The sequence below is a fragment of the Vicugna pacos genome, chromosome 7 (assembly GCF_048564905.1).
Source record: "Vicugna pacos chromosome 7, VicPac4, whole genome shotgun sequence".
Classification (NCBI taxonomy): Eukaryota; Metazoa; Chordata; class Mammalia; order Artiodactyla; family Camelidae; genus Vicugna; species Vicugna pacos.
Window position 1 is genome coordinate 12,197,662 of NC_132993.1, and position 26,955 is coordinate 12,224,616.

General features: G+C 41.6%; 1 protein-coding gene across 7 annotated transcripts in view; it reads left to right on the forward strand.

The window, feature by feature from the left end:
* The window catches only part of DENND2A (DENN domain containing 2A), an 86,123-nt gene that overhangs the window by 13,822 nt on the left and 45,346 nt on the right, over positions 1 to 26,955 (forward strand). For 3 of the 7 annotated variants that reach the window (XM_072964337.1, XM_072964335.1, XM_072964334.1), the window contains exons 2-3: positions 12,601 to 13,767; positions 26,355 to 26,482. In XM_072964337.1, the coding sequence (XP_072820438.1) occupies positions 12,731 to 13,767; positions 26,355 to 26,482 (1,165 nt within the window). In that variant the 5' untranslated portion in view covers positions 12,601 to 12,730. Of the gene's footprint in view, positions 1 to 1,601; positions 1,687 to 8,911; positions 9,014 to 12,600; positions 13,768 to 26,354; positions 26,483 to 26,955 lie in introns of those variants that run through there. The other 4 variants (XM_072964336.1, XM_072964332.1, XM_072964331.1 and 1 more) reach the window with 3 other exon arrangements.

Consider the following 26,955-nt stretch of genomic DNA (forward strand, 5'->3'; position numbering starts at 1 on the left):
GATCCACAAAGGAATCTGCTGTCACCTGTTTTGCTTATCATATTGTGTTTTGTATTAGAGACATTTGTCTGCATCGCCTTTCCCTCAGCTTTATTGAGATATAACTGACACGTAACATTGTGTAAGTTTAAGGTGTACAACTTGAGATTTGATATACATGTATATTGTGACGTGATTACCACGTACGATTACTTAACACATTCATCAGCTCACACAGTTAACTTTTTTTTTTTTTTGCGTCATGAAAACATTTAAGATCTACCCTCTTAGCAACTTTCAAGTATATAATACAGTATCCTCATGTGCATCTTACTTCCTGTATGAGAATGAAAACTCTCAGAGGGCAAGTAAATTACTTATTTTACATTTCTCCCAGCTTCACTCTGTTTCCTGTGTGAAGCAGACAGAATTATTAGTTGGAAGAATGAATTACATGACTATTTATTTAGCCATAGGTCCCCATATAAACTCTCTTTGAACCCATTGAAACATCCGTACTGGGAAGTGGATACTGGAGACCAGGATCCAAGTCTTGGTGATTACTAAAGGAATAGCAATTATGAGAATGAAGTATCCCACCCTTCCGTTCAGGTAATAACTGTGGCAAAGCAAAACAGGTAGTGGAGTTATGGGCTCAGCTGAGCTGGCTGCCCTGCCGCTATGGTTGTGGCTGCAAGGTAACCGAGGGGCCTGCTGGGGGCGCCATAGGGCAGACCCAGAGGCCCACAGACAAGAGGAGTGTTTATACTTTCCCTGTTATTTGTAATATTAATAATACATGCTTATTGCAAAATATTGGAACTCTTTTTTTGTTGTTGAAAATATAGATAAGTAGAACAGAAAAAAAATCATTCCAAGTTTCTTACCCAGTGACAGCTACTGTTAATCATTTGTTCCATTTACTTCCAGTCATTTTATTATATATATGATGTTGACTAGGAATAGATTCCTTTCTTCCCCTCCCCCTTTTGAAAACATGTGCTGTTCATATTGGATGCAAGCTTTTGGATTCTGTTTCTTTTGGCTAACATTACAACATGAGCATTTTTTCCATTTAATAGTAGTTTTTTTCAGCTTAACTTTTTAATTAACTTTTTAAAAATAACGGCTTTATTGAGATATATTTCACATACAGTACAATTCACCCATTTAGAGTGTACAGTTTAATGGTTTTTAGTATATTCACAGAGCTGTGCAACCATCACCACAATCAATTTTAGAACATTTTCATCCCTCCAAAAAGAAACCCTATCCTCTTAGCAGTCACTCCTCATCCCCTCCTCCCACTTCCGACCTAGGTAACCGCTAATCTGTGTTCTGTCTCTATAGAATTGTAGTCACCTTAAACGTAATTTAATTTTGCTATATTTCGTTGGATAGCTATATTATAGTTTATATCCCCATTATATTGCTTGGCATTTGTCATTTGTGATTTCAGTACTATAAATAGTATAGCTGTGAACATCTGTGCATACATTTTTTCCATATTTGGGATTATTCCTTAGGATAGATTCCCAAAGTAGAGAAGTGTATAATCACAGAACCGTAAAAAGAGATACTCACCAAAAAACCTCACTCTCCCTCCCGGCTCTCTCAGTTGGCAGGTGTTCACGAAATTCAGCACTGTTTAGAAGGATAAAGCAATTGCTGATTTTGAAGATTTGAACAAGACAGAGGCTCAAAATGGTGAGCTAGAGTCTAGTTCTCATCCAGATAAGATAAATACTCTGAGGCCACAGTGATTTGTATAAGGAGCACCAGACTTGGACTCAAAACATAGACTCATTCCTGGTGCTACCACTTAAGAGTTATGTGAACTTAAACGAGTAATTTAACTTCCCTCAGCTTGATTTTCTCATCAGAAAAATGATAGGAATATTGATATGGACTTCTGCGGAAGTTAAAAATAAGAAATGGTTTCTGGCCTAGCCAAGGACAGAGAGAAGGAAGTGCAAGTTGAAATATTTGGGAGTTGAAATAAATTAGAATCTGACTCCTCCCAGTTTGATGACTTGCAATACCTAAAAGAAACTAAAGGAAGTGTACTTTTTTCCTTAGAAGAAAATATGTTTACCTGAATTCAGATTTTTAAACCGTATTTTGGCAGTATTAACTTATTTCATAAACTTCATAACTCATACTCTTAATGACTTATGGCAAACTCATTACTTTTTCCAGAGAGGTGACACTAGTAGTTATCAAGCTATAACTGGAGAATGTCGACACAACTAAACCCTCATACACACTGTGGTTTAGTGTTCACATGCAAATTGGCCACCTAATTGTACATTTTTGCTTTTTATCCTCCACAAAATGGTGAACCCAAAGGCAACATATGGAAGTACTTCCACATTGCAAGTGAGTGAGGGGAAACACATGATTTGCAAATATTGTCAAGTGAAAAATGTGTTTCCATCCTATGAAGGTGGCCAAATACTATGTGTAAGAATGTTCTGCAGATGTGAAAAAATCCTGGGTTTATGAAAGTGAGAACAATAAAAATCTTTAGCTACCTCTGGCCCCAGGAGCATCACAAAGTGTGGTCTAGTCTGCAATCTCAGGCTGCTCTGACCACAAATTCCCAGTGGCTTCATTTGTCAGACAAACTGACAGGTGTAGGTTAAGAAAATACTGATCAAGTTGTTCAAAGAAAATATTGTCAGTAGCTGGGTATTCATACCCATAGAAAGTCTTAAAATTACTCAGATTATGCCCTTGGTCTCGAGGCTTTCTTTAGAGTGAATATGAGCCTTGATATTGAAGCCTGTGTAGGAAGGATCTGTGAAACAGCATCTTAGAGTATTTACAGCTGGGCTCGAGGGACAGGAGCAACTCACTGTGTGCTGATGACACCACCATCAGATTTCAGAGATGCTCTGAAAAATAGGAGTGAACAGACCCACTGGAGTAAAGACTGTCTTGCTCAGGAGAGTGCCAAGGAGAGTAGATCTGTGGCTGACTGACAGTGATAGTGACAGGAAAAAAACTCCAGGGTTCAACTCTAAGCCTGTGAATTCCCTGGGGAGCTTATGAATGCAGGTTCCTGGGCCTTTTTCTGGCAGTCTGATTCACACAGTCTGGGGTGGGGCCAGGACGCCTCACTGTCCCAGCTAATTTGTAAAAAAAAAATAACAGCTTTATTGAGATATAATTCACATACCATAAAATTCACCCTTTTAAAGTATGCAATTAAGTGTTTTTAGCATATTAACTGTTTTGTGCAGCCATTACCACTATCTAATTTTAGAACATTTTCATCACTTTCCTCCCGCCAAAAAATCCATACCTGTCAGCAGTCACTCCCCACTCCCCCTCGCACAGTCCCTGGCAACACTAACCTAACTTTCCATCTCTGTGGACTTGCCTATTCTGCACATTTCATGTTAATGGAATCATACAATATTCCTTTAGTGTCTGGCTTTTTTCACTTGGTATATTTTTGAGGTTCATCCATATTGTAGTATGTAATAGTCCATTTTTTAAATAGCTGAATAATATTCCATTGTGTGGCTGGACCACATTTTGTTTATCCAGTCATCTGTTGATGGACATGTTGAGTATAAGAAAATTGGTGTGTCTGTTCATTCAAAAACATTTCTTGCACACTCATTTGATGGAAAACTTCTGGGCTTAAAGCAGAACTCCTAGAAATAGGAGTTGTTTGTGAGCAGAAAAGTCACTACCCTGGCGCTGCCACAGGCTTTGCCTGGTGTGGTGGCCTGAGGACCTGGTGTCTGATCGTGGTGTACAGTGTCTTTGCGCAGGCCCGGTTTAAGCATTCGGTTCAGGAGCACAGGCTATGATTTTGCCAAATATGGCCCCCTGCGTGTGGTTCTGAGTCAGCACATTGGCTTTGGCTTCTGCTGCTCCTCTCCTGCTTCAGAATCCTTCATCTTCTAACAAATGTGAAAAAATTGTTTGTTTGTGAAAATACTCCACCCGCCCAAAAAAAAGCTGTTATGTAAAGAACTAGAGCAGCCCATTTTAATTTTTAAGACTGTTTTTGTTTAAGATAATGAAAGTGAAGCATCAAGAGTTTCAGGGATGAGCTTTTCTAAGCAGTTGGACGCTTATTGTATTATGTAATTATGTGTTTGGTTTTTTTTTTCCTTCTCAGTGTATTTTCTGAAAACAAACACCTTTTGGGTATGCTTAATAAGAAGAATGCTCAGCTTAGAAAATAACCATGTTCTACTGTAATTGTTATGGTTTCTTCTCAATTTTGTTGCCTTCTCTTTATAAGCTGATAAAACTAAGTTATTAGAATCATTAAAATTGGAAAGCTTGTAGCTTTATTTGTAGCACAAGTAAAAACCATTTTAATTTAATTTTATTAGTATGTAATAATTTATGATTAAGCTGTATTTTTCATTCAGTATTTCAAGTCTGGCAATTTTATGAATCAAGTTATGTATAATATATATTTACCTGTATTTCAAAACTAACACACTAACCTTAGAGCACTCAAGGGCACTGGAAAATTATAGTTTGTATACTTTATTTCTCACTCCACCTCCTTCCTTTCCCAAATTTCTTATTTTTTCACTGAATATGCTTATGCTATATTTTCAGTTGAGATGTAATTCACATAAAATTCACCATTTAAAAGTGCACAATTCAGTGACTTGCAGTATATTCACTATACTGTGCCTCTGTCATCACTGTCTAATTCCAGAACATTTCTATCATCCTGAAAAGAAACGTTTTGTATACTTCTGTATCTGGCTTTTTTCACTTAGTGTGTTCTCAGAGTTCATCCATGCCGTAGTGTGTAGCAGTCCTTCATTCCTTTTTATGGCTGTGTAACATTTTACTGTATGGTTAGACCACATTTTGTTTATCTATCCATCAGTTGACGGACATTTCCAGATTTCATTTTTTATTTAAATTGCTGTTTTTGTCTTAAGATTTGAGAGAAATCACTCCCCCCTCTCCTGGCTTAAACATGTCCAGATTTTTTTTTTTTTCTAGCAGTCTCTAAACCAGTACTAACCAAACTTCTTTTTGTAGGTGACTTTGATAGCAAAATTTCTGTAGACCATATATCACCTCCCCTATTCCCAACATAAAAACCCTACTAGAGCTAATAGTAAGAGTATTGCTGTTGGTGAAGATTCATTGGCATCCTGTGTAATTTTTAAATATCATAAATGAGTAATTAATTAATACCCAGAACAAAATATGAACAATGTGCTATTATAAGGAGAGCACTCCGAGAGGCCAGATATCAGACCATGAGTAGCTGTCTCACTGGGCTCCTGGCAATGAAGACTACACTGGCATCACCAGATGGTGTTTCCAGACTGCCTTTGCTGGTTCCCCAAATGGCAGTGAAGGAAAGAGAGCAGGCAGCCAGGCGTGGTCCGGATTCTAAAGGCGTTACCATCTCCCTGCTGGGAGCTCCTTGCTTCTCTGCACACAGCTGGCTGCTCCCCTCCTTCCTTCAGGTGCCCTGTAAGAACTGCTCTCAGGAAAAGATCTGATATCCGTCAACTGCCTCCTTCCTACTTGTGGGAAGACACTTTCTATCTGTTTTAAAATCATGACCCTTTTGGGGGGAGGTACTTGTTTTTAAATTAATGATCTCACATTTAGTACTCCAAGCCCCTTAAAAAATACTGTTATCAGAGATCAGGCTGGAATTTTAAGCCTTAGTGAGTAAACTTAAAGGAGTTACAAAATAATGCAGCATTTTGACCTGGTAATGTCAGTCTGGAGCAATTACATTTTCTGTGGGCTTTTGAGACTGGCCAGAAGCATCTCACTATGATCTCTTTACGTCTTTCGAAAAATTAAAGGTAATTCAGAGAAGTAATTAGGAGTTAACAAGTTGAGACCTTAGAAGAGAGCTCCTGACAGATTAAAAGCTGAGAAGATTCTCCCACCACTTCTTAACTTCACCTGAGCCCTCTAGTCAACTTGACATTGATGCCCAAAGAGAACTTTTGAGTCAAGAACAGATTTTACAGTATTTAGCTTAGCAAGGAGAGAAACAGGATTCAGTTATGCACTAGGTTGATAAACATAATCAGCTATAGATGTTGGTGTTTTAAAAATATCTTCTTTAATTTGTAAGACAGTTTAAAAAAACTTACGGAAATGTTCGAATGTGCAGAAAACATACGAACTTTCTTGTTCCCATCAGCTAGCTTTAAAATTTTGCATGACATTTTAATTCTAATTAAAATTATTAGTACTAATTAAGCTCATCTGGTGAATGGGAAGTTCTATTTTTGTGGCAAGCAGTTGAGTGGGAAAATGTGTTATTACTCGTCATGCATTCATAATACCTCCTGCAGGCCAGTCTGTTTGGATGGCGAGGCCACATTGCCTAGGAAGAAATAAGAAACCTTGGGTTGTGTAAAAATCATCCGAGGCCATTGATATGCCATATTTAAGTGCAGATTCCAGGCCAGCCCTGAGACAGTTGGTGTTGGTATATTGAAAGGGTGCCCAGCAATCTACATGTCTGACAAGGTTCCCAGTTGGACTGGAACAGATCTTCAGTGGATCACACTTTGGGAAGCAGCTCCACCTTGGAACCCCAGACCTGCAAAGTGATAGAGAAGTTTATCATGGTGATTTCAGTGCTCACAGAGTACTGCCACCTGGGAAATTAGGCTAGGCTTCTCACCTAATTAATGACATTTAAACATCAGAGACAAAGAGGGAAGGGTCAGAGTCTTGTAGGAGCAGCATCTTCCGTTCTTCTGTGAATGCAGAAATGCTGGTGGGCTGATTGCTGAGTGTGCAGGGGACTCCGTGCCCCTCTTAGTGCCACCCCTGGTGCCCACTTGTACTTGCTTCTCAGACTATGGCATTAGCTATTTCTCTAGACACTGCGGTTTTTGGGCTGGAAGTTATTACTGGCTGGTGGGAATCGAGTTCACTTAAGCACTATGTTGTTTAAGAGCTTTTCTGGATCTTTAACCTCAAAGGTCATACATGGTTCTCTGTGCATTAGACACAGTGGGCTTTGTGCTTTTTGGAAAAGCTGTGGCTTCCTGAGAAGCATAGGGAAACTTCCCTCAGGGAGAAGAGCGAGTTATGTGGCTGATCGTGACCCAGGCACAGTCCTGGTGCTCTCTCTGGGGGCAGACAGCATGTCGTACTCATCTTTGAATCTCTGGAGCATCCTGCACAGGGCCTGGCACCTGTTCGTTGTGCCTGTAACAGGATGTGAGCTTGAAAGAAGAGGGTGGGCGGAGAGAGTTGCTGCTCGCGTGGAACAAGGCTGCATCACCATAGGCTTGGTCTGTGTGGAGACAGATTACTTACATGTAGGGGCCATTGGGGAGTGGCTGTTATCCCTGAGTCTGATGGGGCCTTCTGCCAGAAACAGGACAGAGGAGCAGTGTCTTTCAGCCCAGCCAAATGGCGAGGCTCCAGAAGTTTGCAGAGCATTGTGAGAAGAGCAGTGATTTCCTTCCTGTCCCTGAAAGGCCTTTCAGGGCTCTCCTCCCTAGTGGGAGGGGAGAAGCCTGGAGCCTGGCTTCTTTAAAGAATTGGGCTTGCTTTCAACACAGACATGTTCCAAAATGCAGGGTGCCGCATCACTGGGTAAGGGGACAGCTGAGTTCCATGGGCAGGCCCCAGCTCTGTCCTCCTCCCCAAACACAGTTTCTCTGGATGGTTTCTCAGCTCACCATTTCCTGCCCTCCCTCTTCTTAACTTATTGCCCATGTTCACTCTTCTTTTCTTTTTCTCCTTCTCCTCTGGCTTTCCTCTCCTTGTTCCCATTAGTCATGTGCATGTCTTAAAGCCCAGCCCTTTGATTTCCTGTGGGGAGGGGATGCCTGAGGCCAGGGCCTTGGGCAGCCACCCCATCACCTGGCAAGTTAATTATCCTGGGAGAAGGGATAGGAATCTCGAAAACTTGAGAAGAAGTTTGAAGGAAGATTCCTGGGAGATTCCATGAAAAAGACAAGGGAGTCTCCAGGGTCTCAGTGCTCTCTGAACCTCTGATCAAGGCGTCACCTCCTCTCCACCGTGAGGGACCCGTCGTGCGGTGTTCATGCTTTACAGAAAAATTGTGCAGCCCATCCTGTTGATGTTTTCCAGTGGGTCTCATCTTCATAGTTTCCTCCACCTGAGCAGTGTCCATTTGTCCTCATGTTGAGAGACACAGAGTTCTGTAGAGACTTGTACTGAAATAGTACATTTTCATCGGCTACTTCAGTTCATTTGGACATCAGGCACTGGAGTATTATAAAAGTGCTACTTCTCTGCTGAAGCTCCTGCTTTGGTATCCACAAGGTCCTTAGCATCTTTCAGGTTTGAGATGTTCAGTGGGATTGCTGAGTTTGCTGGGGCCATCTCTGAGTTTTCTTTAGACCAGAGAGATGACCTAGTGGCTAGGCATTTCGTCCTCCAGGGTTTGGAGCCACTAGGGGAGGATCTCTGTGCAGGGCTTTGAAGCCAGGGACAGTGTGGGTTTATGCCCACCATCAGGGGTCAGGGGCAGCAGAAGAGCACCTCTGTGTAGGTATTTCTGCTTTAGCAGGTGGTTTATTTCTTGTTTCAAATAAAGTAACAGCTCCTGCCTTCTTTGGGGCATGTTAACTCATCACAGGTTCTTAGAAAACCTTGAAAAAGTGTCAGGTCGTGCTGGTATTTACATTTTACTTTCTCAGATTATTATATGTTTAAAACTTTCGGTTACCTTATCTAAAAGATACACACACACACACACACACCACACACACACACACGAGAAGAGTTGGCATGGGGTCTGAATCTGGGTGGGCCTCAGGATTCTGTTCCCTTGCCCCACCTTTCCTGGGCCAGGGATTCTAAATGGTACCTCCCCGTCACCCACTCCTGGGTGGACTCCATCAGGGATAAATAGTTTGGGGCGTGGGCCCTAGATTTGCTGCCATGGCTCACTGAGTGTGCATCCCTGTTTTCCCAGGCAGCTTGGAGCTCCTCTTGGTGCTGACATGATGACAGTGTGCAGGCCGGCCAAGGGCAGCCACAGCCAGACTGAAAACCTGGGCTACAGACTGGCTGACAAGTAAGAACTTTTCTCCCCTGAGAGTACGGAAGTTGGCCCAGATTCTCAGTCTCCTTCCTTTCCCTACTGCCTTTCCCTCCTCACGAATCCCCCTCCCTGGACTAAGGGGGCGTTCTTTTCCGAGTCATTGTGATGAGTCTCCGTCAGTCATCTCCATGCACTGTGCTCAGTTATCAGCCTGGACCAGAGAGGCCAAGGGAAGTTCTGACTAGTGCCCAGCGTACTGAGAGGAGGATCCCTTTCCACTTCAGCCCCGTCCTCATGTATGCTTTCTAGTCCAGGGTTTATTTTTCTAACAGCTGGGATGCACAAGTATTTGAACTGTCCTTGAGTCCTAAATCTTTGCAGCTGCATCTGTCCACATGGCCAGCTTTACCCATCTTGTATTAGCAGGGCTGTTCTCTCCCCAAATGGAGCCCTTTCGTCTGATACCCTCTCACATTCGGCAGCAGAGTTGGCACTCGCTTAGCTGTTCACCACTACGCGTCCCAGTCCAGAGCCCCTCCTGGGGCCATACAATCCTGGAAAGGAGAACTTGAGAAGTTCTTGGGTGCAGCAACCGTGTAGAGAAGGCACTGTGCCCCTGATGTCATCATCCTCGCCACCCTTACTTGAGATTTCTAATCCAGCATGGTTTTCCAGGAAGCCAGCCTTTTTCCCTCTTCACTTTTCAGATGGGACCTCAGTGGTTGTGAAGTCACTCCAGATGTTTGGGATCTTAGACAATAACTATAATCACTACAGTAACATGAGTTACCATTTATTGATACCATGATTTATAATGTGTGCTGTATTCTGGGCACATATGAACTCATCCCTTCACTCATTTTATTTATTTATTTATTTATTTATTTATTTATTTATTTATTTATTTATTTTAAGTCAAGTTTCCACCTTAAATGGATTTTATTTAATTTTTTAAAATATATTTTATTGAAATATAGTCAATTTATAATGTGTCAATTTCTGGTGTACAGCACAATACTTCAGTCATATAGGAACATACATATATTTGTTTTCATATTCTTTTTAACCATAAGTTACTACAATATATTGAATATGGTTTCCTGTGCTATACAGTATAAACTTGTTGTTTATATATGTTATATATAGTACTTAGTATCTGCAAATCTCAAACTCTCAATTTATCCCTTCCCACCTCCTCTCCCCTAGCAACCATAAGTTTGTTTTCTATGTCTGAGTCTCTTTCTGTTTTGTAAATAAGTTTGTTCATCTTTTTTTTTTTAGATTCCACATATAAGTGATATCATATGATATTTTTCTTTCTCTTTCTGGCTTACTTCACTTAGAATTACTTCTCCAGGTCCATCTGTGTTGCTGCAAATGGCATTATTTTATTCTTTTTTATGGCCGAGTAGTATTCCATTGTATAAATATATCACAACTTCTTTATCCAGTCATCTGTCAATGGACTTTTAGGTTGTTTCCATGTCTTGACTATTGTAAACAGTGCTGCTGTGAACATTGGGGTGCATGTATCTTTTCAAATTAGAGTTCCCTCCAGATGTATGCCCAGGAGTGGGATTGCTGGATCATCATTCATTTTATTTGTGACTACCTGCTATGTATTGGGCACAGCAAACAAGATAAATTTGGACTCTGCACCAGTTAAGTTCCACTCTAGAGATGGGAGATGGGGTTCTTATTTTAAGGTGAAAAAAAATGGAGCCAAGGTCCAAACCCAAGTTCTTCTGACTCTAAAGCCATGTATTTATCTACTGTCAATATTGTTTGACAGTACATATGGTATTAATGATTATATATTATATCATCAATTGTCACTAAGCATGAACACCAAATTGTGTTTTTATGTGTCTGTCCTGTCTCTCCCCCTTGCCTCTAGCATCGTGAGAGCAAGGACTTTAATTTCTGCCTTTTGAATTCTCAGAAATACAACAAACTGATTCTGCTGCTGTTTCTGACTAAAATCTGAATTCATGCAAATGTCCTCTGTGGTGACAGAACAATTAAAAAATGTATTTCCTTTTTGTAGGCACTCTGTTATAAATGCTAATTGTTTATTTAAATAAGGAATTCTGCTTTGATAGCCATGTGAAACATATGAAAATTTGTTTGCAGTTTCACAATTTCCTAATTTATGCTGAGCAACTGAGAACAGCAACATAATTTGCATGCTAATATCCCAGGCCTGGGAGTCTTTACATAAACAACCATTAGTCTTTGGAATAGAAAACTAAATACTAATAGGATGCATGAAATTGCTAATTATTTGTCTCTCATGTGAACCTTAACTGGAGTTTCTGAATTCCTAAATAGTCAGATCTATGTATTCAGGAAGTGTGCATCATGAAGTCGGCCCATGTGTGCTTGCTAATCTTGGCATATCTAAATTCACTGTGCTGTCATGACCTTTGCTGGTGGAAGAATGCTTTGCATTTCAAAACACAGATCCTCCCATCCTCATTAGAATAGTTTAAAATATTCTTTTGTTTTCCGTTCAAAATAATTTTTAACATCTTCATGGCACTAACTAATCTCTTCAAGTCACATTTTGGAGGCCTGTATCCCCACAGGGACATGCTAGGTCAGAACTTTCTGTAATGATGGAAATGTTCTTCTGCTCCATCTACTACAGTAACTGTTAGCCACATGTGACTTCTGAGGGCTTGACATGTGGCTAGTGCGGATGAAGAACTGAAGAACTGAAGCTTTAATTCAATTTGACTTCACTTTAAACAGCCACATGTGGCTAGTGGCTGCTATACTGGATAGTGCAGTTCTGGGCCATGCTTGTTTACTACTCATTCATGCAAAAAATATTTATTGACCACCTACTCTGCCAGGTGTTGTTCTGGGTGCTGGGATGCAACAGTAGCCAAAACAGGCCAAAATTCAAAACAAAACAAAACAAAACAAAACAATCCCTGCTCTCATGGAGAGACCAGTCCAGTAAGGCTCACATTCTAAGGGAGGTTTAATTTGAATGCAGCCAATCATTGTGGCTTTGCCCACTCAAATCAGGATGACTTATCAAGCCCAGAATTAAAAAAACCTTCGTGCCCTATGGCGTTTTAATTTTTAGTCACTCCAAAGGACCATCTGTTGATAATAGAAAAAGAGGAATCTTAGACTGTATAATCTTCTATCTCATGAACCTCTCCTATTTCCATCAGAGGAAAAAGCTAATAATAGTGATCACTGCCATTTGTTGTATACTCACAACACACTAGACGCTTTACATGGTCAGGCTTTTTAAATGTTTACAGCCACCCTGTTATCTGTCTATTATTATTATTATTCTCATTTCACACATAAGAAAACTAACGTTTAGAGAAGTTAAGAAACTTACTCAAGGTCACACAGCTGGTCAGTGGTTGAATTAGGACTTAAACCCAAGTTTTTTGGACTCCACAACCCAATAGCTCCTTTCGTTCCACCATGTGTCTCCCCAAGAAAAACATAAAGTGATTTTTTTAATGGTGGTTTCAATGTTTGTGACTTGCAACTAGTATATAACATTTATATATAAGTTCTAGCAAATCTGTATGATTAGGCAAGAACAATAACCAAGAATCCCTCACCCAGTGTTTGTCTTTCCTGCTCAGGGTCAAGGTGGAAGGTCCAAAGGCTGGGGAAGACCCTCCAGGACAGCAATTTGAGTCCTCCATTCCTTTGCTAGAGACTGATCAGGATTCACCCTTCCAGAGGAGCCCGCTGGAGAGCCTCAATAACCCGATGCTAGAGTCACGAGTGGACTGTCTTCAGCAGAACATGTTCAGCTCAGATATGATCATCAGAGACCCAGCTTCAGATCTCAGTGCTAAAGGAGCCAGCAGGGCTGGCAAGAGGCAGCTCGATGGTGTTCAGAACCCCTGCCCTCTTGCCCGAGGCGGGGCCCGGCACAAGTCCCTCAGCATAAAGGACAAGATATCAGAATGGGAAGGGAAAAAGGAGTTGCCCACTCCTGCTCCTGGCAGGAAAGCAGACGGGCAAGAGGATTACCTGCCGTCCTGTGTACAGATGGAGAGGAGATGTGGTGATGGTGCGAGGACTCGGGTCACAGAGGCTCAGAATGGAACAAGGCAGGAAACAGAGAGTAAAGAGAATGAGAGGAATACAGGGATAGTGAAAGTCGGGGCACAGGATGCAGAGTGGAAGCAAGACCTAAGCCAGCCAGCCCGGGAGCTGTCTCCTAGCATGGGTAGAGGCCGAGAGCCGAGGCTGAGCAAACAGCGCTTTCAGAATGATAGCCTCTCTGTGCTGAAGCAGGTCAAGAAACTTGAGCAGGCGCTGAAGGATGGCTCTGCAGGGTTGGATCCCCAGTTACCAGGCACTTGTTACTCCCCACACTGCCTGCCAGACAAGGCCGAAGAGGTGCCCATCCTTCCTGAGAACCGTGGAGGCAGGAGTGGCTCAGAATTCAGGTCCCACCACTTGGACCTGGAAGCCAGGGAATCCGCCCCTGAGGCTGCAGAGGAAAGGAAAGGCTCATGTGGAAGGCCCTGCGACCAGGGCCTGGAGAGTGTGTACAGGGGCTCAGAAAACTCCTCCCTTAAACCCTTCATTAACCCTCTGCCCAAACCCCGGAGAACTTTCAAACATGATGGAGAGGGGGACAAGGATGGGAACCCAGGCTTCAGCTTCAGGAAGGATAAAAGGAACCTGCCTCCTCTGCCCTCTCTACCTCCCCCGCCCCTGCCCTCTTCTCCCCCGCCTTCCTCTGTGAACAGAAGACTGTGGAACGGGAGACCGAAACCCAGTGCTGACCACAGGTAGGTGACTGGTGACTCTCTGCTGGAGTCCTTTATGCCGAATTGCAGCTGTCTGTTCTCAGCCTCATTATTTATTTTATTAAACTGATGGATCTTATAGTTAGTCGAGGCTGTTCGTAGCTTAAGATAGTTCATTGATTAAACCTGAAAATGTGATAACTGATAACATACGTTTTGTGTTTGTTCCTTGTCCTCAAAAAAGAGTATTTGCTTTGAAAAATTACCCTTTGGATGTAAGTACTTGTAATTCAGACAGTAACCAAGAGTTAGATGAAAACTTGTATTACTGGCAATCTGCAAATTGGTGCTAATTGACGCTCATGCTGCTACTACCATCCCCAACTAGTGCGTGGTGCTCAGTCTTTCCTGGCTCTTCCTTTCCTGTTTTTTCTTGATATGGGCTGTAGAAACACACTGCCTGGTCTACCCTGGCCCCAGTGTGGTCCATCTGTGTGACTTTGAACAAGTTACTTAACCTCTTGAGGCCTCAGTTTTTTCATTTATACATACAGACACTCACATGATAAGTACTTTTTTCTTTATTTTCTTTTTTGGGGGGGTGGGGAGGTAACCAGGTTTATTTATCTTTTTTTGATGGAAGTAGTGGAGATTGAACCCAAGACCTCCTGCATGCTAAGCACACACTCTACCACTGAGCTATGCCTTCCCCCCACCAGTAAGTATTTTATAATATTAATACCTTAGATAATAAAACATGTGAATGCTTGAAGGTAAAATCTGTGCTTTGGAAACAATTTCTTTTCTGTTTTGAAACCGAACTTCTAGTCTATTTCTGTAACATGTTAACCTTCTAATCTGGAAGCCAGCTACTGAGAAAAACTCCTCAAAACAGTTGTCTGTACCTGCTGTCTGTACCTACTGTCAGCGCTTCTTCACCTCCTGGTTTTATCTTGACTCACTGTAGTTGGGCTTTGGCCACTTATTCCGGAACTGCTCTTGTCCAGTTCCACCTGCGACCTCCATCTTGCTAAATCCAATTGCCAGTTCTTTTTTTTTTTCTTTTCTTTTTTTTTTTTTTTTGTATTCTTTGTTCTTTTCTTGATTGACCTCTCTTAGCATTTGAGGAACAACTTGACTTGCACCATCTTGAAACGCTGTGTTCATTTGGCTTCTAAACCACTGCTTTCCTGATTGTCAACTTCACTGGCTGCTCCTGCTCAGTTCCAATTTCCTTTCCCTCTACATGTCAGAATAACATCCTCCCTAAACCCTTCCACACCCCAACCAGGATCAGGTCACCTCTCTTGCTTCTACATTAACTCCCTAAATGATCTCACCCAGTCCCATGGTTTTAAATGTCAGTCACATGCTTATGATTCCCAGTATATCTCTGGCCCTGACTCTCTCCCAGCCTCAGGTTTGTATAGTCATATCCTGCTTGGGTCTCCATTTGGTTATCTAATAACTTGGACTTAATATGTCCACACCTAAATGATCAATCCAGGCCCCCACTAATGAACGGTCCCCTCTCAAAATAGTTGCTGTTTTATTAAATGGTGTCATCCTGTATTTTGCTTAGGCCAAAAACCTAGGAGTCATTTCTGATTTCTCTTTTTCATATACCCCCAATCTAATTCATCAGCAAGTCCTTTGGCTCTAGTTTTAAACATTTTCTTAAATCTGACTCTCTCTCCTCCACTGCTACCATCTTAGTCATTTTGTACCCACCCCCCACCCGCAGGATTTTTCTCCTCAGCAGCCAGAGGAGTCTTCTAGAAATATAGATTCGATCTTTCATTCTCCTACTCACCATGGTCTGTCAGGTAGGGGTCTTTGGGCTGCCAAAAACATAATCTCTTCTGTTCTCTTCCCGGGGAAAAAAAGTTTGAATGTTCTAGAATTTTTAGAAATACACACACACACACGAACACATTCTCTAAAAAATGAAATCAGGCTATGTACCCACTATTTTTTACTTATTTAGGATATCATTGAGATATTTCAATGTTACTGCCATTCTTTTTCTTGTTCACCTTCCTTTTTTAACTTTCACCTTTACATCATGTGGATGAACCATATTTTATTTAGCCATTCCCCTACTGATAGACCGTATTTTGTTTAGCCATTCCCCTACTGATGGACTGTGTTTTATTTAGCCATGCCCCTGCTGATGGACACTTAGTTTACAAATAATGCTGTAATAAGCAGTATATAGCACTAGAGAAGACTCTAGAGCCACAGAACTTATTAGCACTGCTACTTACTAGCTGTGTGACATTGGACAAGCTACTAAACTTGTCTGAGCTTCATTTTACTTACCTGTAAAATGGAGATAATTATAGTAACCACTTCATAGCTTTGTTGTGAAGATTGGATGAGTAAATATTTATAAGTTAAAAAAGAGTCTGGCATGTAGTAAATGCTCAGTAAATGTTAGCTATTATTTTTTTCTGTTTCTATTCTGTTTAAATAATTAGGGTATCTATTTCTTTTTCAGTACGAAATTGTTTTAATTTTTTTAACCTCATAATCTGCTTTAATATCTAGTAGAGCTTACAGAATTTTCTTATTGTTGCTAATAATTGGTGATTTTTTTGGACTTGCTACATGTGCTTTCATGCATTCACACAAATGATCATTTTGTCTCCTTTTTAAGAATTATAAACCTCTTATTCATTTCCTTATTATTCTCCTTTTTCAAAATGTCTTGAATACTATTGGATATCTATTTAAAAAAATTTTTTTTGAGGGGAGAAGTAATTAGGTTCATTTATTTATTTGTTTTTAGTGGAGATACTAGGGATTGAACCCAGGACCTTGTGCATGCTAGGCATGCACTCTTCCACTTGAGCTATGTCCTCCCTTGGATATGTATTTTTAAATGTTCTATATATCACTATCAAATTTCACAGACACAGAATATGGTAGCTTTTCACTGGGATTCTGTATGTTTGCTAAGTTTATTCCTAAGTATTTTATCTTTTTGTTGTCATTGTAATGTAATATTTTTTCTCATTATATGGTCTTTGTATTTAAGAAAATAATTTTTTATGTTATTCATTTTTAAAAACTCTTAAAAACTCTTATTGTTTCTAATAGTTTGTCAGTTGATTCTCTTGGACTTAAATGATCAGAATCATATTGTCTGCAGAGAATTATCATTTTACCTTTTTCTTTTTGATTTATACCTCAAATTCTTTCTCTTACTGAATTGCACTGGCTAGTACTTTCATAAGTGTGAAATAGTAGTGCTGATAGCAGTGGGCAGCCTTATCTCACCCCTAACTCCAACGTAGCAGAAGCATTACTTCTACTCTCAGGCAGTCTTGTTGGAGATATCTTTTCAGGCTATCAAAGTAGTGTTCATTTGTATTTCTTTTTTTACTAAGAATTTTAAAAGTTAGGAATGAGTATGAGATTTTGTCAAAGTACTTTTCAGAAACTTTATATGTTCATGTGGTTCTCCTTTGGCCTCTTAATAATGAATTTATATCCTAATGTTTGAAGGATGAATTCCCACTTGGTTCTTTTATTCTTCTTTTCACGTACTGCTGAATTCTATTTGCTAATATTTTATGTAAGATTTTTGTATTAGTATTCTGTATGTGGGACTGGTCTATACTTGGATTTTATTGTAGTGTCTTTACCAGGCTTTGGTATCAGTCTTATGTGATATCTATAGAAGAATTTACAGGCTTCCTTCTTCATGTGCTGAGAAAGTTTGAATCTGCCTCCCATTCTAAATCCTTATCCAAACCAGTGCCAACCTCAGGGTTGTAAGTGCTCCTGTGACTTTTCTGCTCCTGATCCCAATGCTTCCCAAAAGCAGCCTTTCTATGCCCCTTCTGGGCTATTCCTCCAAAAAGGCCCGTTCTCCCAGGAGCAGATTGGTTCTGGGAAATTAGGTTCTTTCAACTGTGTCATCACCAGGCAGACAGATCAACCTGGTGAACAGTTATTCCTCTTATCTTTTCTCTCTTAGCTACCATCTGCTCTTCTCAGTCTTCCAGCATTTTCTTTAAAACCAGCTAAAGTTACTTAGTTTTAGTCCAAAGATGAAATTTTTCTTGGCCAAACTGAATATGGTTGCATCAGCTGTGTTTTAATAATTTTGGCTTTGGATTTTTCGTTTTGTTTAAAATAGTACAATGGAGGTGATTAGGGCAAGATGTTCGCTTTCTACTCTTAAAAAACAAAGTGTGTTCTTTATTGTGGTCCTATCGCTTAAAAAAAAAAAAGAAAATACTCAACTCTGAATTTGGCAGACTTACTGCCCTCTCTGAGGCAGGAAAGCCAAGCCAAGGTTGAAGAAAGAAATGATTAAGGATTTTGAGGTTATGAGGGTTTAGAATTACATGGCCAGGCTGTGCGCTTTTGAGAGCATATTCAGCTTATTTTCATAGGCCGATTAGTCCACTTCAGCAAGAGCCAAACCAGTGGATTCAGATTCTCGGTTTGAGAAAATGTGTTTCTCTTTTCCTTTTGCTTTCTCTCTTCGTATTTTTCCTTACTCTTTTTTCCTTTCTTCTCTTTTCTCTCCTCTTCCCCCTTCCTTCTCCTTCTTCTCTCTTCTTTCTTCATTTCTCTAAAGCCCCAGGAAATTAAATGCAAGGACTTACGCCTTCAATCCTAAAACAGAAAATGAAAACCCCTCAAATGTCAGGAAATTCCAAAGATAAGGTTCCTACAGCAGCATTAACTTGGTTATGTATGTTTTATGGCATATGTTTAATAACTTTGGCAGGAATGCCTTAAGGCTGCCATTCAACAAGAGAAGTTATCATGTTTTAAGTGTAAGTAGCATCCTGAATTCATGTGTCTGTATACCCAAAATGTTTTCATTTGAATTTAAATTTTTAATTTTAGTTTAATTTGATCACATGATAGAGTTTTTAGATCTTTATGAAACCAAATAACTATGTTGACCAAAATTTCAACTTTTCAACTGGGTTTTTTGGCATCATATAGATCCAGCCCTTCCTTGGGGCTTTAGTGTAAGACTCAGAACTCTTTGAGGAGGTGAAACCTCAGTCATTATATGGCTGCCAATACAGTACTGTTATTGATTCCATGATTTCCACCTTCTGTAGAACTGATAGGGATCCCCCCAGCATTCTGGCTGGGCCGCAGCCCTCCACCATCACAGGTCTAGTCGTTGATGTCCCAGCCTCACTGTGGTCTGTCTCTGTCACTGTGAGTCTGTCTCAGTCAGTATGGCATCTGTGAGGCAGCTCTAACTACCATGTCTAAAAACTGAATGTTTAAAATCTTCAAAGGGGCACATTGTTTGATTAATTTGAGTTCTAGAGCAAAAGTTACTTTGAAAGCCTCCGAGAAGCTTCATGTTGTAAATTCATCTGTTTTAGTAGTAGTTGCATTGGAAAACAGTGAGATGAGAGTAGCGAGGGTGACTGTTATGCTGCATTAGAACAGAGATTGTCCTTTCTTACTTCCCAATTGAAGGTGGAAATCCTTGGATTTGGGGCGCAATGGTGGATAGATAATTTTTCTTCTGACATTTTTTTTGGATCCAGGATAAAGATAAGTGGAAACCCAGCATGGGTAGTCATAGCACTTGGCAGAGGGGATACCCAATAAAAGAATGTGAGCTAAGAGCTAACGTAAGCATTCCCTCACTCAGTCCCCTACTCTGATCACCTGGTGGTATGAATGCCCTTCCTGAGGGTGTGGTAGCTGTAGAGACAGCTGCCTCTGGTCACTGGGGTTGGAGATAAAAAGAGAGTCTGTGGCTGCTGGAGGTGGATGAGGGAAGCAGAGCATGGCATCCCTATGCTCTAGTTCATCTGAATGGCATTTAAGGGTTTGCTAGGTCTCAGGCTACCCAAGATAATTTAACTCTAGGTGGAAATAATTCTGGAGGAAATGTGTTCAAAACAACTGACTGAAAAATAGCTCCAAGAATACAGATAAAATATTTTTTTATCACAAAGTAGGGATAAATTATGAGCAGTAAATGTGGAAATTAAAAACCAGCTTTTAAAATGTTCGTTTATTTATTCAACCAACAAATATTTCCCATGTACCTATATAGTATAATATAGCAATGAACGAGTTAGACTGAGACCCTGCCCTCACTGAACTTACATATTAGTAATAGCTAGAAATACACAACTAGTTATGTAATTAACCACTCAGTGCTATGAGGAAGCCCACAGTGCTATGGGAATGTTCAGCAGGGCTTTCTAGCCTGTTATGGAGACAGGGCAGGCTCGGGGAGGAAGTGACACTTGCAGAGGACTGAGGTTCCCAGGCAAGGGGGCGGGGTGGGAGATGAGGGTTTATTTTGAGTGAACAAACAAGCAAAGGCCCTGGGGCGAGAAAGGCTTTGGCATTAGCATGCTGGAGGACCTGAAAAGCAGGGGCGAGTCAGAGAGCAGGAAGGGTGTGAGCTGAGGCCTGGAGGCCTTCAAGTCAGCTCTGGAAGAGCCCTGTAGACCAGGCAAGGATTTTGGCCTATTACCAAAGAGCAATGGGAAGCATTTGACAGTTTTTAAGAAGAGGAGAGACACAATCAGATTTGCATTTTTAAGAGCTTGCCCTGCAGCAGCGTGGAGGCTGGAAGGGGCACCAGTGGATAGGGTGGGTAATTGTGAGAGCCGGGAGGAAGATCTGGGAGGTATTGGGGTTACCTTGTGGTGTAACTGCAATGGAGATGAGAGAAGTGGTGGGTTCCAGGGATACTTTACAGGTAGAACTCTTGTTAATTGGTTAGATGTAGGCAGAGATAGAGAGGGAAGCTTGGACAGGACTTCCAGGTTTAAGGCATAATAAATGTTTGAACAGATGGTGAAGGCCTTTGTTGAGATGGCAGCACTGGAGAAAGAGCTGGTCCTCCTCAGGGAGCGGGGAATAGTAGTATGAGTTATGTTTGGATTTGTTCATTTTGAGCTTCCCATGCTTCTTCTAAAAGGAGATGTGGGATGAGCTCTTAAGTTAGTATTTCATTTACAAAAATATGGAAAAATCACAAGTAACATTCAAAATACTACTTGAAATTACAGTATTTGGCATTGGATCTTGAAATTTGGATTTTACAGGAATTATAATCCATATCAGCAAAGTTCAGTGGATCAATCAGATCATTCCAGCATCTCTAAAACTAAGAAGTGCCAAAATTGCATGATAATTTGAGAACCCAGGAAGTAGTTCAGGTTAAGAGGAGGCTGCAGCCCTTTGCCAGGCTGTGGGCTCCCCAAAGGCGGGGACTTCTTATCTATGTATCACCAGCTGTGAGCTCAGCTTGACCCTCAGAAGGTGCCTACAAATGTGCAGCTGGATGTGGAATAAATGTGGAAATGTTTAATGAGAGAAAAGCCAGTTTGGATGTGGTTATCATTAGCCTTTCAAAATTTCCTTTCTTTCAAAGTTAATAAGTAAATAAAGGTATTAAAACCTTTTTTCAAGTTAAAAAATATTTTCATAGAAAAGACTCAGCAAAGTGATTGGGTGTTTAATTTTATCATATTTTTCCTCTTTGGGGACCCTAATCACCTACTCAAGCCCCAGAACTGAAGGGCTGCAGTCCCTGGAGGCATTTACGCAGGTTATAGGAACAGCGCTGAGGAACCAACCGCATAAAGCTAACGCTTGCAAGTCTGTTACCAACACAGGTCAATGATAGATCGCACCTTGTAACTGGAATTCCATTTCCCACAGGCTCTAGAACCTAGGCATGTAAAGATTTTTGGTTTCTTCTTGGTCTTGTATGGGCAGTAGCTTCATGTTATTTAAAAGTTCCTTTGTCTTTCAGGCTTCCTGTGTAGGAATTAGTCACCTGAAAACCAACATTTTAATACAGAAATGGAACTACTATGTAAGAAATCTTGTGATGAATTCTTTTGCAAATTAAATAAGAGTTTTGCAACATGAATAACCATCACATTGCAAAACTAATCATCTTTTTTTAAAATGGAAGTTTGTAATATTTTTAAAGTGGGCTTTTCTAATCCTTATTTAGACTAGTGGTACCTTTTATGTGTTAGGTATCAAATGAAAAATATAGCTGATTTCTTGTGTTAGCATCTTCTTGGAAATATGGAAGGATCATAAAAAACATTCAGACTATAGCTTGAAATCCCAGGGTGTCTGATGGCAGCCATTTGGATTACAGGCTAATTCCATCCTAACAAACCCTAACAGATGATCCAGAGTCTTGATTGTGTCACATGTGCTCTGAATAAGTGAGTCATCCACTGGGACTTGCAGAGTCTTTAGCATACAGACATCTTTATTTTGGTGAATTTATTATTAAAACATTTGAGCTATTCAGATTTAATTTCGTAAGTACTCTGTAATGATCTTATTATTTTAAAATTTGACCTATACAAATATTGCTTCATTGGTATCACAAATGAGACTTTTAAAAATAGAAACAATTACAGAGCTCTCTTCCTGGCAAAGCAAGGCACAGCTGCAGCCCCTTTCTGCAATCAAAGGAAAAGCCAAGTCTAGCCAGGGTCATGCTGGAAGCCCAGGCAGTCAAGGCTTTTACCTATAAACAGTGGCCATCATCCTGTCCCTCTGCCACTGGGAGTGGAGCTCCCTGACATTTGGCAGAGACTGCTCAGCTTCCAGTGAAGTGACCCCCACCTGTCCCCTCTTTTCCTTATGAGGCTTCATAGCATCTCTTCATACAGTTTAGTTACATTATGGAGAACAGAGGGAAATAGACGGCTTGCACAGCAATGTATAATATGGTTTTATATAGAAATTAGTTCAAGTTCCTAAGAACAACCTTTGGAAACTCAACCTGTTTTAATTTGGGGACTGTGACCGCAGCTTTCCTCCTGCGTTGCCTTACTTGCACGCTTTGCTTAGTGCCTATCTTTTTAAGGGCACCTGTCTTCAACGAGATTCTCTGGGTTCTCCCAGTGTGACTTGGAGCAGTTTACCTAATGTCTCCATACCTGTATTCTCATGCATAACATGTGTATAATAATAGTAATCCTTCACAAGGTTGTTGTGGAGTTTGAATGTACTAATCCAAGAAAAGCACTTAGTCACTACTCAGTGAATGTTGAATGAATGATTCTGTGGTCTCTGAACAGTTTGCACCTTTCCTCCCGCATCTGGGTAGTGTACTTGCTAAGGACTCTAGCTAACATAACCGGGTTTGCTCACCAGGGGAAATCCAGGACTTCTGGCCAGTTATTTCACTCGGCTCTGGGCCTCAGTCCACCACACCTCCAGCCCCAGTCAGCTGCCTGGCTAATTTGAGCCTGGGCCAATGGCAGCTGGACTAGGAAATGTTCAACACAGCCCATTCCCTAGAGAAAACAGCTCAGACCTGCTTCCCACCCCCAGACTAGAGCTCTGAAGCTCTGTCCTCCCTCTCCCAGCTGAACACCTGAAGGGGAGACAGAGGGGCTTAGGGATTGATATCCCCTCCTTTTGGGCACAAGCTTCTGTTCATAAGTCGGTACCCTGGGGGCACGGGTGACAATCGCAGCCTCGTAGCCTGACTTAAGGCCATAGAGACCCAGCCTAGAGCCCTTTTTTGTGCTCCTGTCCTAAGTGCCCAGTTCAGGTCCATACAGGATTGAGGGTGGGGTAGAGATGAGGGGTGATGAATTCAGATGTGCAGATACTAACGTTTAGAGCCTAAAGAGAAAAAGCCCTGGGAAGGACCTACAGCCCAGAAAGAGGGAGAGGAAGGGAGCTGCCAGGGGAGGCCCAGGAAGAGCTGTCTGAGGCAGGGCAGCCCTGCACCGCAAACACCGGAAGGCTTGTGTACGGGGGTTTCCAGTTCTTTGCCAAACAATACTTTTGCAAAATATAGTGAAAAAGAATTACCAGAGATGGGGGGAGGATATAGCTCAGTGGTAGGGTGCATGCACAAGGTCCTGGGTTCAATCCCCAATGCCTCCGTCAAATAAATAATTCTAATTACCTCCACTCTCAAAAAAAAGAATTACCAGAGGAATGAAATGAAAAAGACATCAATATACAAACTTCAGGGTTTTTTAAGGTTTATTTTGTCAAATTGCTTGAAAATTTTCTGAACAGTCTCAATTTCTGTACTGATCTCATCAAGGACTGGTAGCAAACAGTTGGCACCCCAACCCTGGCCCCCCAGATTGCACTTTGAGCACCCCTGCCTTACAGTGTGGAAACCAAGTGCTGTAGTGTCATGAAAGGACCGAGAAAGTGATAGGTTTTACCAGAAACTCACTAGTGACCTTTAGGATGAACTTCAGAAAAGGGGTGCACACACAGGTTGAGAGAGTAAAGGGAAGAAAAACCAGTGAACTCTGCTCCTCCCCGCACCCACCCCACCCCGTTAAAAATGTTGCAGGGCAGGTGAGAAATAGCAGAACCACAAGGGTCATTGCTTCAAATAAAGGTTTTTTAAGATAAAGAAAACCTGTGCATATTCAAAGAGAGAAAGAAGCTTGTGGGAAGAGGGAGAGACTTAAAATGCAAGAAACCTCCAAAGCTTGGAAAGCAAGCAATGACCTCTGCCTGGTTCTGCGTCTCCTTGCAGGGCGCTCCCCACCCTGTTCCCTTTAGTCCAGCTTGCTGAATGTCTGTCTGTCTGCCTGTCAGTCTGCCGTTTCCTGAAATGCACCAAGCTCTCTGTAGCCTCAGGACGTTCACACGTGCCTTTCCCTCTTCTTGGAATGTTCTTTCCCCCAACTAAGTTCTTTCTATCCTTCAAGTCTCAGCTTCGATGAGTGACTTTCTCATGGAGGCCACCCTGATGCATCCCCCAACCTAAACTGAGCCTCCCTTGATGTCCTTGAAACCTACTTCTTTCCATCATTGAACTTAACCCAGTTTATTGTTTTATTTGTGTGTGAGCTGGTTGAACATCTAGGGAGCTTACATCCTCCCTAGAATGTAAGCTCTTTGAGGCAAGGACACTGCTTTATGTTTTGTCCCCTCCTTATTTATCAAACCGTGAGCACAGTGCCTTCCACAAAGCAGATGTTCACATAAAGCATTGGCTTCATAAGTAACACCACAACAGTAACAATAATAGCTAATATTGAGTGCTGTACCAACGTTCTCTTTTCTTTGTTTTTTTTAAATTTATTTTTATTTTTTGGAGGGGAAGTTGGAAGTAATTAGGTTTATGTATTAATTTTTTTTTGATGGAGGCACTGGGGACTGAACCCAGGACTTTGTGCATACTAGGCATGCACTCTACCACTGAACTATACCCTTCCCCCCAACATTTTCTTTTCTAGTCTTTGGACAGTCCTATGAGATAATTACTATTTTACAAATACAGGGCATTGAGTTTCAGCTCAGGTAGTTCATCCAAGGTGAAAAGACTTCTGAATGAAGGACTCAGGATTTGCATCGAGGTTTGTTTAATCCTAGAGCTACCAGAGGGGCACCTTCTTAAGGGGCTCAAGAAGTTGTAAGTGTGGATGAAGAAACAGGGACACTGTACATTTCTGAGTAGTCAGCTACAATGTGCCAGCTAGCACATGCAAAGCACTGTGCTAGACATGTGTGAACATGATAAGAGAGAAAAGCTGTGAATCCTGAGCCAGAGGAGGGTTGTGGCCACCTGAACCCTGTTCAAGGAGGGGTGAAGGGCCGGGACCAAGTCAGCTCAGGGATATGCCCTGTTTAATGTGAGTGGACTGCATGTTCACCTAAATTCCATTCAAAGAAGGCCCAGGTGTGTTCAGCAGGAATTCCTGATAAATCTGCTTGGGGGTAGATAGAAGGGATAGAAGGTGAGCCTCTGGAGCCTAAGTGGGTGGAGCTGTTACACCTCAGTGGGGCAAGGGTTTCAGGGAGTCGTGTGTCACTATGGAGAAGGATAGGAAGGGACAGTAGAAAAGCAGGGGGAGATGGAGTGAGCCTGTGAGATGGGTCATGTTTTCTATGTTTCATAATAGGACCCATCTCCTGATCTCCTGATGTTCAGTAAAGTTGCAAAAATCATAGAAACTCAAGGCAGGTGGCTGTGTGTGTGTGTGAGAGAGAGAGGAGAGAGGGAGTGAGAGAGAGAGAGTTGGAGAAGGGGCTGGATTTCACATTAGAGTCAACACTAGCAGAACAGGGACAGCCCATGTGGATGTAGGATGGGGGAGGGGAGAAAGCCATAGAGTGAGCCAGGCCACAGACAGACCCAGCCACGTCTGCACAGAGCTCAGGGTCGGGGTGGGGGTGGGGCGCCTCAGATGACCACTTGGGTGAAAGAAAGGGGGAGGCCCCTTGTCTGCTCTGAGCTAGCCAGTGTTACTCCTTTCTGGTTATTAGTGTGTACTCTGTAAACTCTGTAGAACATTTGAAAAGTCAAAAAAAGTGAAAGTTATGAGAAGCCACGAGTCATCCCTCAGTCCTGAGATAGCAGCTATGTATTTCACTTCCTCCTTCTCTTTTTATCTTCTATGTATATGTTTGCTCACAAAGTTGGGATTGTATTTTATATGCATACTGTACAATCTTTTGTTGGCATAATTGCATAAACATTTTCAGAAGTAAAAGCCACATCTCATGTTTGAGGATTTTCACACCTTCACAGAGTTGATTCAGTATTAGATATTTTTGCAAGGAAAAAAAAATTTTTTTTGGTATATACTCTCTGAACCAGCCTAATTTGATTTGAATTCTTGGTTTTTTCCCTCCCATCTTGTACAACCCAGAAAGTCCTATGAGTTTGAAGACTTACTGCAGTCTTCCTTGGAGAACAGCCGGGTGGACTGGTATGCACAGACTAAGCTGGGGCTCACACGCACTTTATCGGAGGAGAACATCTATGAAGACATTCTTGGTAAGAGGCCAAAATGTCTGTGTATGAGTGTGAGTCTGTCTGTAAGAAAGGATAGGGAGGGAATGGGGCTGGCTGCTTGAAACACACATAGACACACACGCACGAAGACATACAGGTACTCGAATGAACGAGAGAACACGTAGGTGGGTAGAAGGGTGACCCACATTGAAATATGTAAGAGAAAATGGGCCTGGAGGGGAAAGGAAGGGCTGGTGATGAGCAGCCAAGGAGGCAGCATGATGCAGTGGAGAACACTAGACCTGCAGCCTCAATACCCATGCCTGAGTCTGGGCTCTGCTGCTTGTATGACAATAAGCTGGTAACTTAACGTCTCTCACCTCTGTACTGAGGATGGCGATAGCTACCTTATAGGGTTGTCTGAGGACTGGAGAAAATGGTACATAAAATACCTGGCTTATAACAGACTCTCAGGGACCTGAAGGGATGACTGAATGAAAGAAACTGAAGGCTGC